Source organism: Balaenoptera physalus (assembly GCF_965194825.1).
Source record: "Balaenoptera physalus genome assembly, chromosome: 12".
Lineage (NCBI taxonomy): Eukaryota > Metazoa > Chordata > Mammalia > Artiodactyla > Balaenopteridae > Balaenoptera > Balaenoptera physalus.
Genome location: NC_138897.1, coordinates 27,439,236 through 27,455,896, shown reverse-complemented (window position 1 = coordinate 27,455,896; position 16,661 = coordinate 27,439,236). Strand labels below are relative to the sequence as shown.

The following is a 16,661-nucleotide window of genomic DNA, read 5'->3' as shown; positions in this document are numbered from 1 at the left end:
AAAAGTCATAAAAACGTGAAGAAGTCATACGAGACTAACAAAATGAAAAAGAAACTAAAACCAGAATTTATTTCCATCAAGATTGCTATATATTTTATTTGTATTCACTGAAGGACCTATAATTTTTAAAAGACCATCTCACTTTTTGAAAGTAGGTAAAACTTGTAAATTTACAGGTAGGAAAAGATATATATACAATGAAAACATGTCTCTTTCTCATCTCTTCCCCTATTTAGAGGGAACCACTGTTATCCATCTCTTGCATGTCCTTTCACAGATGTTCTATGCATAATCAAATGTGTATTTTAAAAAACATTTTCCCAGATATGGTGGCATGCAATTCACACAATTCTGTACTTACATTTAAACTGTCTCCAATCTCATCACTACAAATAATGTTGCAATAAATAGCTTATAGGGTAAATTCCTAAAAGTAAACTTTTTGAGTCAAAGAAAAAGTGTATGTGTGATTTTTGTCACAATGACAAACTATCTTCCACAGAGGTTACCTACTGATTTACGCATATACATGTATTAACGTGCTTGGTTCCCCTCGACCTTGTCAATATAGCGCTATTGAATCCTTTGACCTCTGCCAATCTGATAGGTGAAAAATACCCCACTGTAGTTTTGGAATACACTTCTCTTGTTATAAGTGAAGTTGAACTGCTGCTGCTCTTTTTTTGTTTTTTTTTTTTACTTCTAAAGGTCATTTGTGTTTCCAAGAACTGTCTATTCATAACCTTTTCTCATTTTCCACTTGGTTATTTATCTTTGGTTACCTATATTAATCAGCCTCATGTATGTGATATGAATTGCAAATACATTTTTATATACTTTTTTTCACTTTTGTATAAGCACATATGTTGATGTTTCAATATACTCATATAACCTAGTACTCTGTTCAATTCTTATTCCAATTGGTAGAGCAATACCAACATCAAGACATATATAACATCCAGATTAGATCAGATCAAGTTTTTCTGTAGCGCCTTTTGAACCTCCCTGTATACTCCCTTTATAGAAAAGATCTCAGTTTATAACCAGCTCTCTTATTCTGATAGAAAATCTGTTTCTCCCACTACACTCTAAGCCCCACAAGGTCTATGTCACTGTTCACCGCTGTAATCCAAGTGTCACAACACAGTACCAAGCACGCAGCCTGTGCTCAGTATTTGTTAACCAGACGGTAGAATGAATGGAGAGAGTGGGTAAGGGGCAAAGAGAAAGAAAAGGAAGAAGGAAAGACTTCTTTATTTGCATTATAAAGTCTAGAAGAAGTCACAGCTAAACTATAACACTGTTAACTCTGCCTGAGGGGTAGGATTTTTAGAATGTTCCTTTTTTTTTTTTCTTTTGGTTTATCTGTAATTTCTTTCTGCTAAAATGAACATTTGGTTATTTTATAATTTAAAAAGAAAATAATTATCCAACTCATCATTATAGCAGTAACTAATGCTTATATAGTTGTACCTACATGTAAGGTATCACGTTGAATACTTTACATTAATCTTCGTGACACTTTACATTTTAACCTAACAACTACACTATACAGTTGATATATATTATCATCCCCATTTTATAATGAGGAAATAGGCAAAAAGAAGCTAACTTGACTAACATTACAAAGTTAGAAAGTGGCAGAGTCAATATTTGAACACAGATGCTCTAACTCCAGAGTCCATACTACCTCTAAGTGTCTAGGATTCTAAAAGAGATTTTGGAAGTTACAGTGATTCATGCAAGTATGTGGCACAATTTAACTATTTAAGATGGAAAAAAAGTGAGAAAAGAATGTGAGGCACACATTCTCGAGGATCATGCCTGCAGAGTATCTGGGCTCTTCTTTTTTTCTGGATAAAGGTTAGATAATCACCTAATTTTATGAGAAATATATAAATTGTATTTGCATATTCTTCAGGTTTTTATTTATCCATTCTCTTTCAAGTCCTAAGTGCAAATATTAAAGTGATTTCCAAGAGGGTGGTAAATAAGACAGCTACATTTATGCTCCAAAATTAGCAATAAATCATAATACAATTGTGAATGCAAAAAAAAAAAAAAAAAAAGAATGTGAGGCAATTTCTCTTCTATGATATTTGCCTCTATATTTTCCCTTCCTTTAATAATGAATTATCCCTTAAGTAATGCAGAATCTTACAGCATGCTAAAGACTTTTATGTAAATTTCATACAATTCTCATAATAACCCCATGACTCCAAAAGGACTAGTATCTATATTTCTACTTCTGAAATGAAGATGCTGAGGCTACAAGAGGCTAAAAACAATACAGTCACTAAGATGCAGTTGCTAGAGCTATAACACAAATCCAAATGTTTTTCACTTTCATAAAGACATTCCTAGTTTTACATTATACATGGCTGTAGTTTTTGGTTTTACTTATCTACCTTTTCCTACTTTGCTAAGAGTTTTTGTTCTATAGGAATGGATGTTGACTAAATATCTATTTAGCACCTAATGAGATGATCAGAGGATTTTTTTTTTCTTTTTCAATTATTATTATAGATAATTTCAACAGATTTTCTAATATAAAACTATATTTGCATTCCTAAGAGGCATCCCTTTGTTATCACATATTATCCTTGAAAAAGAGTACTGGATTCTACTGGCTAGTGTTTTATTTAGGAATTTTCCATCATTTTTTTTTTACATAATCCATGTTGGGAAACAACCCAAATAATCACTAAAAAAGGTTGGAAAAAAATAAGCTGTACCATACCAATTCAACAAAATACCTAGAGTGGTTAAAATTAGATCTAGACATATTAATATATTTAAGATATACCGTTAATTTAAAAACAGTAAACCACTGAACAGTATATATAACACAATACAGTTTTTTCCAATAAACATACACATGATTATAAACAGAGTTAAATCTAGAAAGATAGATATCATGTTATTTAAAATGTTACTTCTGAATAGGTTTTAGTAATTTAAAATTTTCACTTTTGTTTATTTGAACAACTGTATAATAAAGTAGGTATTATTTGTCAATTTTTTGGATTTGTTTCTTTAAAATAATGCTCTATCTAACTCAACCTACTATGGTTTTTTTAGGCAACCAGTTCTCAAACTTTTGGTTTCAGAATCCCTTTACACTCTTCAAAATTGAGAACCTCCAAGAGCTTATATGCATGTAAGTTGCATTTACCAATATTTATTGTATTAGAAATTAAGAGACATTTTTAAAACACAAGAATACACAAGAACACATTCCATCAGCCATCAGAGCAACGACATCAGCCCCTGTCAGGTAACCCCTATCAAATATCACTGTCTACTCATGAGAGAATGAGAGCAAGAAAGGGACAAATTGTGTCCTAGTATTATTATAAAAATAGTTTTGACTTTCTGGACCTCTTCAAAGAGTCTCAGGGATCCCCAAGTACCCTTGGGCCACAATTTGCAATCTGCTGCTTTTTTCTTTTTCTTCCTCTTCTAGGCCATTCTCATCTCTCCTGTAACTGCTTTAGAATTTCCATAGCATAAAGAAACAAAAACATTCAGGACTACAAAAGTTGCTGATCCTAAATTTAATGCTACTCTAGTGTCTTACAAGAGCTAATGAACATTTCCCAAGTTAAAAAAGCATTTATTACTAACTGGCAAAATCTGACCGATTTCCTAATACTAATTATGGAATGTTAATAAAAAAAGATTTGAATGTGCTGAATTCTGTTTAGTCAGATGATGGCACTGTTTTGAAATGTATTGATTTTATGAATAAAATGGTATCTAACACTGTAATGCAGCTTTTTTTTTAATCAAATATTAAGCAGGTAGTATCTAAATTGATTTTTACTTCATTATAGACTAATTAGTATCTGTCTAAAGAAAGAGTAGGTATAAGCAAAAATGGCTCAAATCAGTGGTTCCGAACTATTTGTAGAAGCAGTACCTTTTTTTAAAAAAACTTGAGTCAGAATCAAACAAGACATAAAATCAAACCTATTTTTCTTTTCTATCCTGGGGCACCCACCTAGCCTACCTCTGCAGGACAGTCCAAAAATCACTAGCTAATATCACTAAGATGGAACTCCGATGTAAAATTCAGATACTGTGTTCAAAAATTTAATTATACACACTCAGTCAGATCCCTCTTCAACAGCTGTCGTAAAATTACCTTCCTTAGGTCCCAAGGACAGAGGTTTTGGACTGTGCTCTCACTATCCAGATTCATGTCTACTTCAAATCACTTTACAAACCATATTGTGAAACAGAACACTTCTCCCACCACCTTAAGCTATCGTTTTCTCTCATTTTTGCCTAATTAACCCATGGTTCACCACTTACCCTTCCAAACGCCTGTGATCCTTTTTTTCTTCTCCGTTTCCCATCACCACCCCAGATCCTGTGTTATTTCCACAGTCAGCTGGCTACACTCCATCCATTCTGCTATCTTCAACTGATACTAGTATTGCCTCTGCCTCTAAAACTACTTTCATCATCTAACTTCTGTCATCTATCTGTTAAATTTGATCAAAACACTTGTGTTTGGTTTTCTGATAACACAGATCACATCTTATCGTTAGCAACCCAACGTTAGGTTAACACTAGTATAGTCTGAAGAGTACCATTCACTCTTTTCTTAGAAAGTGCTCTGAAAAAATCAGGTAGGATGAATACTGAGGAAAGCTCAAAAGATAGTCTCAGAAACAGATCTGTTTTCACTTGTAAGCAGAGAAAGAAAACATTTAATGAACTTAAAACAGAAATTTGTTACTTCATTTCTTCAAATAATTGAAATGTCAATTTTCTTAAAACTGTCAGTTTTATTAAAATTGACACATGTGAAAGGAACTACTCCCTATTCTTATATAGAAGAAATCCTAACCACGCCAATATACCACTTTCACTATTTTGAATGTCCAAGAATCCAATAGTTTGGTTATTGTTTTGTTTTTGTTGTTGTCATGTAGAACAGCACAGTGTTTGAAGGAAAAAATGGAAAAAAAAACTTAAAAACCAGTTCCAAGACAGTAAGACTTACAGAAAATGGAACTATGCAAACTGTACAACTCCTCAGGTAAATTGTGTAGAAGCGCTTTCTTCCCGATAGAATAGTTTGACATACTAAAACAAAAAGGTGACGTGAGTTCCCTTCCCAAATAGTGGCTGTGCTTAGAATATAGCCGGCAATGAACATTTGCTGAATATACTAGGGTTAAACCATAAGAAACTTCCAATATCCAAACTGTTTTTGACCAACAAAATGGCAATTTCATGTGTTCCAATTTAATATCAATCTTAACATGAGAAGGAGGAAAAGGTACTGTGAAGAAATGAACTCAAATGAACTCATGCCCAGCTTGTGAGTAGAGGAGGTCCCAAGACCCTCTAGGGCCCCTGCCACCACCTCAGGGCATTAATGTCCTCCTGCAGACCTTCTCTGTGTTTCATAAACACATGTTCCCGATTTCGAAGCAATCCCAATTTCATGTTAAGTCTATCCCTTTTCAATAAAGGTAAGTTAAAGTTAATGATAACAAATAATAAAGCTTTAGAAAGAAAGATATCTGCTTTCCCAAATAGAGAGGTAGACTTATAATCAGGATATTTATAGTTTTGGCCCCATGTGGCAATATGGTACATTGTCTTATAAGAGAACTGGAATAATGTCAGAAGACCAAAGTTTATATCCTTGTTCTACTACAAACTAACTGTGTGATTTGGGTTAGCCAACCCCTTTCAGTCTCAGGTTCCTCATCTGCAAAATGGGAACAATTCCATACAGGCTTGCTAATAAGACAATATAAGGAGCACATAATAGGAACTCAACAAATTATTCCCTTCTCTGACACAATTCTCTTTCCATTTAAAAAACTTTATGTTTCTCACAATGGTAGCTGGTCACCAAATGCCTCCCCCCGGCAACTATATTATAAATTCTTAATTCCATACTTTTCTCATAAAGTTCCTCTCATCTGGAAAGGGTCCCCTCCAAGAGTAGTGATTTTAAAGAAGCCTTCATCCACTATTCCTGACCTCGCCTATCAATTAGCATTTATTAGGTCCTAATAACTTTATTGCTATTTTTCAATACCGTTTATATTCTGATAAAAGGAGCCAACTCTCTAGATATGTTCAGTATTAGCTGTGGATTATCTATAATTAACAGTGACAGATTATTCTGAACCTAAAGCTCTCTTTCCTCTTTGATGCAATATCCTTTTACATCTCTTCTTGCTTAGTCATTGCCTGAAGAACGTTTGCATTCTTTGGAATTATAATGCTTAACCATGAAGATCCCTGAATGGGAAAACGAAAAAAGTTCAAAATTCTATAATATACCATTCATTCACATACTTACTTTTATAGGAAAATTAGTAATTTATAAAAAGTAAGATGCCCCAGAATGTTTTGTTGCTTTACTTACAGGGCACATCAAGGACACCCGAAGGCTAGTGGTAGCAATTTCACTATCAGGATCCGCAGTAAGTTTTTCTTTAACTTTAGAAGGAGGGAAAATCAATAATAAAAAACACAGTTTAAAAAATTAATTGTGACATATGAACAGAATTATAGAAATATATATATCATCTTATTTAAAGTTTCCCAAACACTTCAAATAGATCAAGAAACTACAAAAACAAAACAAAACAAACAAAATATTAAGTATTAATGTATTGAAAACACAACCATACTTCCAGTATTAGGTTAAAGAATTACAAACTTACAAACTCTAGATGACATGTTTAATTGAATTTTTAAAATTTCTTTTTAAAAGTAAAATTGCAGGTGAGGAAGAGTTTCAAAGCAGAAAGCTGTTTAAGACTTAAGAACAATACAACAATTAGGAAAGGAACTTGGAAGGCAGCTATCCTCTGAGCTTCAATGCTTTTCTAAAACACATTCATGACTGTTTTAATTTGGGAGTACTGGTAATTTCCAACAATTGTTAAATTTGTGAACAGAAAAGGTAAAATATTCTTATACTTCCTTTAACTATTGAAAACTACTATGGATGTGGGAATGTCTGTGATCTTAATCATCACGTAATGTATACAAGTTATTGTCTATACAAGCTAATGAAGACATACACCGCCTTCAGATGCCTAATTCTCAACACCACGATAGGGAGAACAGTACTGGAAGTAGAGACAGTGGAACCTGAGTGGGGTAAAAAAAACTATGGAAGAGCTTCCATGGCTTTCAGCTCTAGGCAGGAAGATCAATACTGTACTGTTTGAGATGAGAAATGGCTTGAGTATAAGAAACAAAATACCATTTCAACAGCCCTGCTTGGTTCCCTTTTCAACCTATAGATCCTCTTCTCCTTTCTGGTTCATTCAGTGATATGGGGGGTAACTGGGAGAAAAATATTCTCTTTCCCAAAAAAAAAAAATGTCTTGTTCAATTAACTTCAATTACTGTACTGAATTATTTACAGTTTGGGTTAAGACTTTTTTTTCTCTACCTATTATTATACAGTATGAAAGCAAAGTACAAAATAGAACATCTCAGAAAGCAAATATTATTGTTGATGGATATCAACATTTCTTTTGCAAAAAGACCTTTTTTAGTTAGAAGTTTTTAAATGTACGTCACACTACACACCGGAGGTTTTGAAGACTTGTATTCCTATTCTCAAGTCAACGTAGGCATCAAAACTGCCATCAACCTGACATTTACCTAAATAACTTCTTATGAAAAGGTGAAAAATCAGATTAGTTGAGATTTAAAATTAATCCTCTTGGGAGTGGTTTCTAAGAGAAGGGCTTTTCAATTCATAGGGCTCCATTCTTAGAGTATTTTTAATTCATAATTCATTTTAGGTTTCTAATCATTGTTCCCAAATTGTTCCTGTATGGAGGTATACGTGAGGCTTTTAAAATTTCCATTTAAAGCATCTCATATGCTCAGTCTTACACACATTACTTACTTAGTGCTCTGGAATGGTCAGGGTTTCTAATACCTTTCATTTTTAATCTCTGTAATAACATGGCTGATGTGAGCTGTCGTACAAGATATACAGACATGGAGTAATTCTACAAAGAAAGATAATCTGTATTAAAGATGAGCGATAATAGTCTATTTACATAAAACACTTGTCTAAGAAGCTCTGGTTCCTAAAACTAACATTCAAAATAACTTCCACAGGACGGTCAATGACTGGGAAGGGAACAAAATCAACTCAGCTACTTTAGGGAAGATGAACGCTTCATCATCTCAGTGATTGAGATATTTCTCAATCACTTATAACTTTAAAACATCTATGTGGAAGATAAAATGGCTCAGATCAGTGGTTTTCAAACTGTGTTTCTAACTTAGCAAAACTGGTGCTTTAGGGGCCACCATGGTATAAATGAGAATGCGCTCTCCCATGCCCACTTCTAACTAGAATTTTCTGTTTTTATGTAATGGGGCTCTCATAATATAGTCATTGAAAAATGAGTTCCACTGCAGAAACAAAGTTCAAACACCTGTGGTCTAAATTAACACTTCACATCCAGAGTTCCACAATTCTAATTCTGGCAGACACTTGTTACATGGCCTTAGGCAAATCACTCATATGAACCCAAAATCAGCTTTTGAGAAAAAATTTGACAATTAATTCCTGTTCCCAAACGGGCATTTTACTAGGGAAGGGGAAGCTACTACAGTATATAAGACACATGAAGAAACTATAAAAATCAAAAAGACGAGGCCAGAAAATAATAGCATCCAATCCCATACTCTCTTAGATCTGGCACAAAGGAACTTTCATTAGCTATTTATAAAGCTATGAAAAGATGATATACAATTTTACCTAAATGCTAAAAACCTACTTTACCATTTCATTACATTCATTCATTCAATCAATTCTACAAGAAATAAAATACTTTTAACAGTTGCCAAACCAAATACTTTAAATATCATTTTTAATGTCCTGTAACAGTCCTTTCAAATATCTGAATACCCACTATAGTGTGCAAATTTAAGTCAATTAATCATTATAATTGCAAGGAAAGAATATTAGTCCCATTATGTGGCAAAAAAAAACCCCCACACCTGTCAGGCCTTCAATGTCTGCAATCTTTTACTCAAAAAATCTGTAAGTTCATAATCATTTCAAAAAGATATACTACTCTTCTGTTCAAATTCCTCTCACTAAGCTTTAAAGCATTAATACTTGCTCAGTTAACAATGTCCCTTATATTTCCATATAACACCCATTCTCGAGATTTTATTTATTCTTTATAATAAGCAGGCCTCAGGGAATTAAGCAATTTGGCCAAAATCAAACAATTTGCCAACTTGGGACTAAGCCAAGATTTCCCAAATCCTTATCCAGTGCTTTACCACTGTACATTCAGTTCACACAAATAAAAAATATTAGGGATCAGTGTCTTATGATAAAAAAGTTAGAGTAAAAATTCAGAAATGAGAGCTCAAGAGAACAATCATTAAAGAGATCCTAATGTCTGTACAGTCAATACAAAAATATTCTTTATATCCAGCTCTGCAATTACCTTGGTGATAAAACCAAATAATTCTGGCTACAGATATGACTCAACTTCTCCATCTACAAATAGAAATACTATCCTTTATTTCTATGAAACAGCAACATTAAAGCTGATGTTCAGAAGTTAACTGAAATCTCTTGCCATTCTATTATTTCAGTTATATAAACAAGCAGTTCTAAAATGGAAATCCCTTGTTGTATTAATCAGTATCTCATAATTGACAAAACGCATTTTGAGACTAAGCATCAGCAGAAACCCAGGTTCATCAACCTAAAAATACAGAGGAAATAATATAAATCTAAGTAAATATTTTCATATGGATGCCCACATGTTATCTGAAGTATCAGCTGTTCATATACAGGCTGGAACAGATTATTTCTAATCACAACATGAGTACATTTAACCAAATGTTAATCTTCTCCAAAGCCTGAGAAAGCTTTCTTTGTTCCTCTTCAAAAATATATAACATTACCCCAAATTCCCAGTTTCTTAAAATACTACTTAAACACACATAAACACAATTGTGATTAACCATTAACTTAAGAAATACTGTAATGATACTTATTTCCTTTCTAAGAAAATAAAGAGATGATACTCAGGAAACCTTAAAGTTTTAACCTTGAAAATCTCTGCATCTCTACCCTGAACTGAAAATTACTGCTTTTTGGGGTTACAAACAGAAAACTGAATGAGCTGGAGCTAGTAGCCTAAGAAAAGACAAAGTAAGTCAACACCTAGTGGGAACACTTTCATGCTACCCAGAGAAAAGAATCTTTACCTTTCCAATTTCTGACGCCCAAGAAATGGAAATCTGGTTTGGCACAGCTGAGGATAATCTAACTAAAGATGTAATATTCAAAGGGCGTCCAGGGCGCTTCTGTTCAATCCCATTTTTAGGTGGTGGTGCATAGCCCTATAACCAAGAAAGAAAAATAATTTTAAATTCTCTGTAGAGGAGCAAACATTTTCTCCAAGACGAGTACAGTATCTTGCCTAATTTCAGTCGCACTTAATTACTTTTATTTTATCCTGGAAATCACATAGTCCTCACCCTAAGGTCACCGACCCAAAAGAGGAAAATGACCTTTTAAAAATGTTACAAAATATTTCACAAATCCAGAAAAATACAACAAAAAATCCATGTTCCATTAAAATTAAAGATGCTGAGATCTTGCCATACTGACTACGAATTTTTTTCCTTTTTTTAAACAATAAAGTTGCACCTCTTTACACTGATTCATCTTAGGAGCTCTCATTCATTCAAATACTAGGGGTGAGAGAGGGAAAACGAACTCTGGAAATTAAAAAAAAAAAGCAGATCAGTGAATTTCAAAGGAATTATTAAAATCTTCTGAGTGATAAAAACGCTCTCCACTGTCTTCTCTCCGAGTAGAACAGAGATTGCCATCTTTAATACCAGGTCACGTTAACAAAAAAGAATAACCAATATTTCAATTGGCATTGAATTAGCTTGATGGCTATAATAAAACTGCTACTTATATATTTTTCTATTTTTTCTAGTCATTAAGTATTTGTTTTAAATAGTAAACAGTCTCACTTTTGATTTCACAGTACATCCAATTCTCAATTACCACAGGACTTTTCAGTTTCTGATTTTCAAAACCAATATATTTTTTAGAAAATTAAAATTTCTTAACTGCGAAAACATCTACGTATTGAAAAGCACACACCATATTTCATTGAATCTAAGATGACAATGATGCAATTTATGTACCAATGAGAAGGAAAAAACAGTAAGTAAGTTAATGATACAACCTAATGTACTTTTTTTCCTGCATACATATCAAGAAAACATAAGCAAAATGAACTGGCTAACATAATCCTTTAGGATATACAGAAGAATCTTTTGAATCGTTTTTTCACTGTCATCAATGCATATGTTTTCCACATGATACTCTCCTATATGCCACCAAGAGCTCGAGCTAAAAATACTTCTTAAAATTATATTCTACTCCACAAGTATCTCTCAGATTTCCTTGCAAGTCACCGACACCCTTAGACTAACTGCAAGTGTTAATGCTGACACACCCTGGATATTAAGAGAACAAAAATTTCAAATAACAGCCAGGATTCACGAACCTTCCTCGAAATGTCCTCAAGTCACTTGTTGACTGAAAAACCGATGCAGGGCAGTTAACCAGTCATGCCATGGGAATAATAACATCAGGGTTGTACAAGTGCAGGCAACATCAATACATGACAGCTGCCACCTGATCATCAGAAACTGTTAAGACACCTCTGCATTTTAAAGATGTCAAAAATATGCACCTTGGTAACAATGAGATACAGTTTTGGTGGTATCACACAGCAGAGCCTAGGAGAACAGTCTATCGCACTAGGGAACACCTTTTGCTGCCTTGTAGGAGGTAGGATAGTGATTATTAAGTGTGAATTCCCATGATAACATGTAATCTACAACTTGCAACAAGACTGAAAATCATTGAGAACTGTCTGAGCAGAGGAATAAAGACAAAGAGAAGAACGTAAATAACTTTCATTACACTATGGAAAAGGGAAATTGTGTGTGTGTGTGCGTGTGTAGAGGAGGATTATTATGCCCATCTAAAGTTGTTCAAGTGAAATAAAACAAAGAACCAAACTCATAAGAAAGTCCTCTTATAAAGACTAGGAATTGGTTCAATGAGCAACACACACAAGGAATATCAACACCAATATCTGGGTAATTGTGAATGAAACCACTGTTTTGCCTGTTTTGGGCCTGAAAGACAATTCTGTCTTCTGGTATGTCCACTACTATGTTAACCAAATAAAAATAATGGCACAGGGTGTGCCAAAATGATAAAAACTCATGAACTAGTTAGACAATAAACTCTCTAAATTGGAATTTGAGACACCCAGCAACAATGTTGTTAGTTAATTTGAAAGAAGAGAGCAATAGAAGGGAAGAGAATAAAAGAGCATATAAGAATGAGGTGTTAGCAAATTCAAAACCAAATATGGTACTAGTCTTATTCACTGAAATATTTTAAATCTATTCTCTACCCCACATGACTAGTTTAATTTCATTGGTAATTCTGAGTTATCTGTATACTTATATTCTCCCTCTGACCAACAGTATCACCTCCAGTCAACCATCAGTTACCTGATTATTGAGAACAGGATATACAGTTGACCCTTCAACAACTCGGGGGCTGGGGCACTCACCCTCCGAAAATCCAAGTATAACTTACAGTCAGCCCTCTGAATATTCAGTTCCTCTGTACCTGAGGCACATGCAATACTGTATGTAGTATTCACTACTGAAAACAACGCAGTATTTGGACCCGAGCAGTTCAAACCCATGTTGTTCAAGGGTCAACCACAGCTGGAGTTTTGTAAAATGTAAAAGCTGAGCCTTCACATATTTCTAACAATTTTCCATATCTAAAGCAAAAATAAAATTAAGTTCATCTGACAGGAGACCTTTGGAGTAAATCTAAGGCTTTCTAAATAAAGGCTGCTGGAGAGCCATTGAAAGATTTTTTCATCAGTCTCAACCTAACATTTCAACAGAAGATATACCTAAAGAACCTTTTCTGTTACATGCTCTGAGACAACATCCCATCTACTTGTAATTCTGACAAAAGTCGACAGTGTTGCTCCTTTAACATTTTCCCCCTAATTTTCTAATTACCATTACTACCTTAATACTACCAACATATTTACTATTTTACTTTGTATTATAAAAATTTTCAAACATACACAAGAGTAGAAAGAACAGTAAAGTACCCACCAAACCACTACAAATATCAACATGTTGTCAATCTTGTTTCATTTGCCTCTGGCCCAACCCGAGCCCACCCCAAAATACATAACCCCCCCCAAAATATATACCCCACACATATACACATTTATTTTTGCCCGAGTATTTAAATGCAAGTTCTAGACATGCCATTTGACCCATACTTTTATATGCATCTTTAAAAGACCTTAAAAAAAAAAACAGTATCACGACCTTAATTTAACCATAATTTTAAAAATTGCCTATCTACTTTATATTCCAATTTCTCAACTGCCTCAGAGATGTCTTTTATCTTTTTATTACTGAAACTTTCAAACCTATACAAAAATAGGGAAAAAAGTATAACAAACTCCCATATACCTATCATCCAATTCAATAATTTACTTATAAGCAGTTTTTACCCCCATCTCAGATTATTATATAAGGTATCCCAGACACATTACTTTATCCATACATAGTTTGGTATATATGATGTCCTTTTACAGTTTGAATCGGAATCCAAACTTGATCCTCACAGTGTGCTCAGCTGTTTCTGAAGTCTCCTTTATTGTATATTAAAGAATAATTTTTATTCTCTCCCAATCCCTGCCTCCAATTCTACTCCTTTTCCAATGCTGCCGTTGGAGACCCCAGGGCTTCTGACCTGAAGAATGACCTTTTCCTCTGTATTAGACAGACTGCTTCCTCACAGTATGAAGGTGTGATACTCCCATGTTTTAAGCTGGTAACTAGTTGTACAGGCTTGACCAAATTCACGTTCAAATTTTCAGGCACAAAAACTACATAAGGAATGTTATGTTCTTCCTATTGTACCACATCATGAGGCACAGAGTGTCTGTCTGCCCCATTTTCAGTGATGTAAAGGTTGATCAGTTCAGCTGATGTCGGCCTGACCCTTCCACTATAAAGTTCTGTATCCAGCTTTGACCTAATGGTTTTAGTATCCATTGATGATGGTTACCTAGATCCATTATCCGATTACAGATTACAAAAAAAAGTTTTTAAATCCATTCTTCCTTTTGCTTATATTAGTTGAAATCTTTCCATAAAGAACTTGACCTCATCAACATTTGGTTACTCTGAAATCAATGATTCTCTCCCTTAACCAGTTTTTAGAGTAATGAGTTGATGTAACCTCCAATGGTTTATTTTAGCATAATTATAAACTCATTTATATCTTTGATAATTTTGAGTCCACTTAAGTATTATTTTTTTAGATGCCAGTATTATCCCACCTCAGGCCAAGGGAATCTCTTCAAATTGGTGTGTGTGTGGGTTTCAAAAGAAGAAAATATTGACTTTACTTCAGGCCAGATTTACTGTGAGGCAGACCGTCGGTGTAACTAATATATGCAGGAAAAAAATAATATATCAGGAAAGAGAAATCCACAAACTCAGAAAGAGAATACATTGAGATAATGGCACTAGCACTAATAAGTCTCCCGCTGCACCGAGAGGAAATACTCAGGAGATCTTTGTCAGCTGAACTGTGAGCACACATCCTCTCCATGCTTTGGAATCTTTCCAAGAAATACTACCCCATGTCAACCCACCTCCACACCCCAACCTTACAGCTCCAAAGGTTCACATACATTTCTCAAAATCTGTTTAAAAGGAAAAATAATTCAGCCTCTCAAAATAACTCTCCAAGCAAAGAATTTTTCTCCCTTCTGCCCTTAAAAACATGTCATTTTCTCATTTGGCTGTCACTGTGTATGCTTGCAGTGCTTGAGTCAAAGGTGGAGGTGTCGGGAAGATTCTCAGAGGCAGTTTCACTTGTGTCTGTCCACTCTGCACTTATCGTTCTACAAGTCCTGCTCTGAACTGCTTACTGTCATCCCTGTATCAAGGGACTGGAAAAATCAAGAGATAAAGGTGTTTTATAAAACTCAGCATCTTGATGTGGGTAAAACAGCACATAAACTGCTTTCATCACCATCTGTCCCTTAAGAATCCAGGGACACGTTGCTATTATCAAGGTAACACCATTTCCCATTCAGTTTACTCTTTGTTCATCATGGATCCATAATGACTGCATACTGCAATAAGGTCATACACATAGACACTTGTTCCCAGACACAAATGCGAATTTATTCAGAGCTCTAATGGGAAATCCCATGACTTACTCCTCCAGGATCTGTTGTATGATAAACCAGGATCATGGGCAAGGACCACATGTCAAACTTCTTTGCGGCCTGTCGATGCTTCTTACAATTAGAACAAAGTCCCTGAAGATCTCCATGGTGGTGAAGAGCTCACTTCTTCTTCTGAGGCGGCAGTACACTCACATGATTCTCATAAATCTGCTTCATGCTAGTAAAGGCTCCATATTACATTATCCCAAACAACAGCAATTGTGGATCAAGGGGAGGTCTCAGCAGTTTTTCATCAGTTGCATGTAAATTTATGTCAACTGTTCCATAGGCGTTCACAGGGCTGAAGACGAAAAACCTGGGAAAGACTGGCATCTGGTCTTTGGGATGGGCCTATTAGGGTCAGGCAAGCTCGCCCCTGCCCCCACCATCACCCCATTGCCTTCTGTTTATGAAATCTGTTTTGAAATCCTTTGTCCTAATGCTCACCTTTCTTCACCTCCCTCACAAGTGCTCCTGGAGCCACTACAGGACTCTGGCTCCAGAGGTGAGTGCAAGACCCATCAGACAAACGGTGTTTCACGTAGTAGCTGATGTGTTCACAAACAGCCTAGTATAAGTACTCAACGGTTAGTTAGTGCTTTTGGAAAGAAAGCAGCAGTGACTGAGTAACAATGTCCCAGAGGAAGTGCTCAACTGCCTAATTTCTTCTCTCTCAAAAGTCCTGGAAGAATGACAAATTCAGAGCTATCCATAGTGGTGCTGCAGATCTCATGGATGAAAATATTATAGCAAAACTACTGGTCCACCTGGAAAATTGTGTGGAATGTGTGTATATACATCGGTCACTATCATATTTTCTGAAGCAATGCCAGAGTTTAGGTAGAGCCTCACACATTTCAGACACGACCCCCCAGCACTGGCACATATAATACTGGATAGATCTTCAAGGTGGGTCTATAGACATCAAGAAGATCATCATAATTAGATATTTCTTCAAGGAGAATGAGAGAGTTAAATAGCAATAAAAGTCAAAGGTCAAAAGAAATCTTAGCCCATCGTGGACAAAGAAAATTGGATATGAAAAGCAATGGAAAATGTGCTATCATTCCAAAATCCCAGGTTTCCTTTGCTACACATCTGGCCACCCAGTGGCATCCTTCAGCTCCAAGTAAGGCTGCTTCTTCCCTTGGTTTAGATCGTTATATGATCCATCCAGATAAAAGACAGCTCCTGAGATCTGTTGTTGCTTATAGCCAGAAACCCAAGAGACAAAATGTCCCACCTGGGTTTGAACATGCACAAGGCCATGAAAGCATTCCTCCCCACCATATC

At 35.0% G+C, this 16,661-nt stretch overlaps 1 protein-coding gene across 12 annotated transcripts in view; it reads right to left on the bottom strand.

The window, feature by feature from the left end:
* The window catches only part of PIAS2 (protein inhibitor of activated STAT 2), a 96,684-nt gene that overhangs the window by 31,137 nt on the left and 48,886 nt on the right, over positions 1–16,661 (bottom strand). For 11 of the 12 annotated variants that reach the window (XM_082416582.1, XM_082416585.1, XM_082416584.1 and 8 more), the window contains 3 exons: positions 10,249–10,383; positions 7,907–8,012; positions 6,401–6,474 (listed from right to left, as the gene is read on the bottom strand). In XM_082416582.1, coding sequence (XP_082272708.1) covers positions 6,401–6,474; positions 7,907–8,012; positions 10,249–10,383 — 315 coding nt within the window. The remainder of the gene's footprint in view (positions 1–6,400; positions 6,475–7,906; positions 8,013–10,248; positions 10,384–16,661) is intronic. The other variant, XM_082416581.1, reaches the window with a different exon arrangement.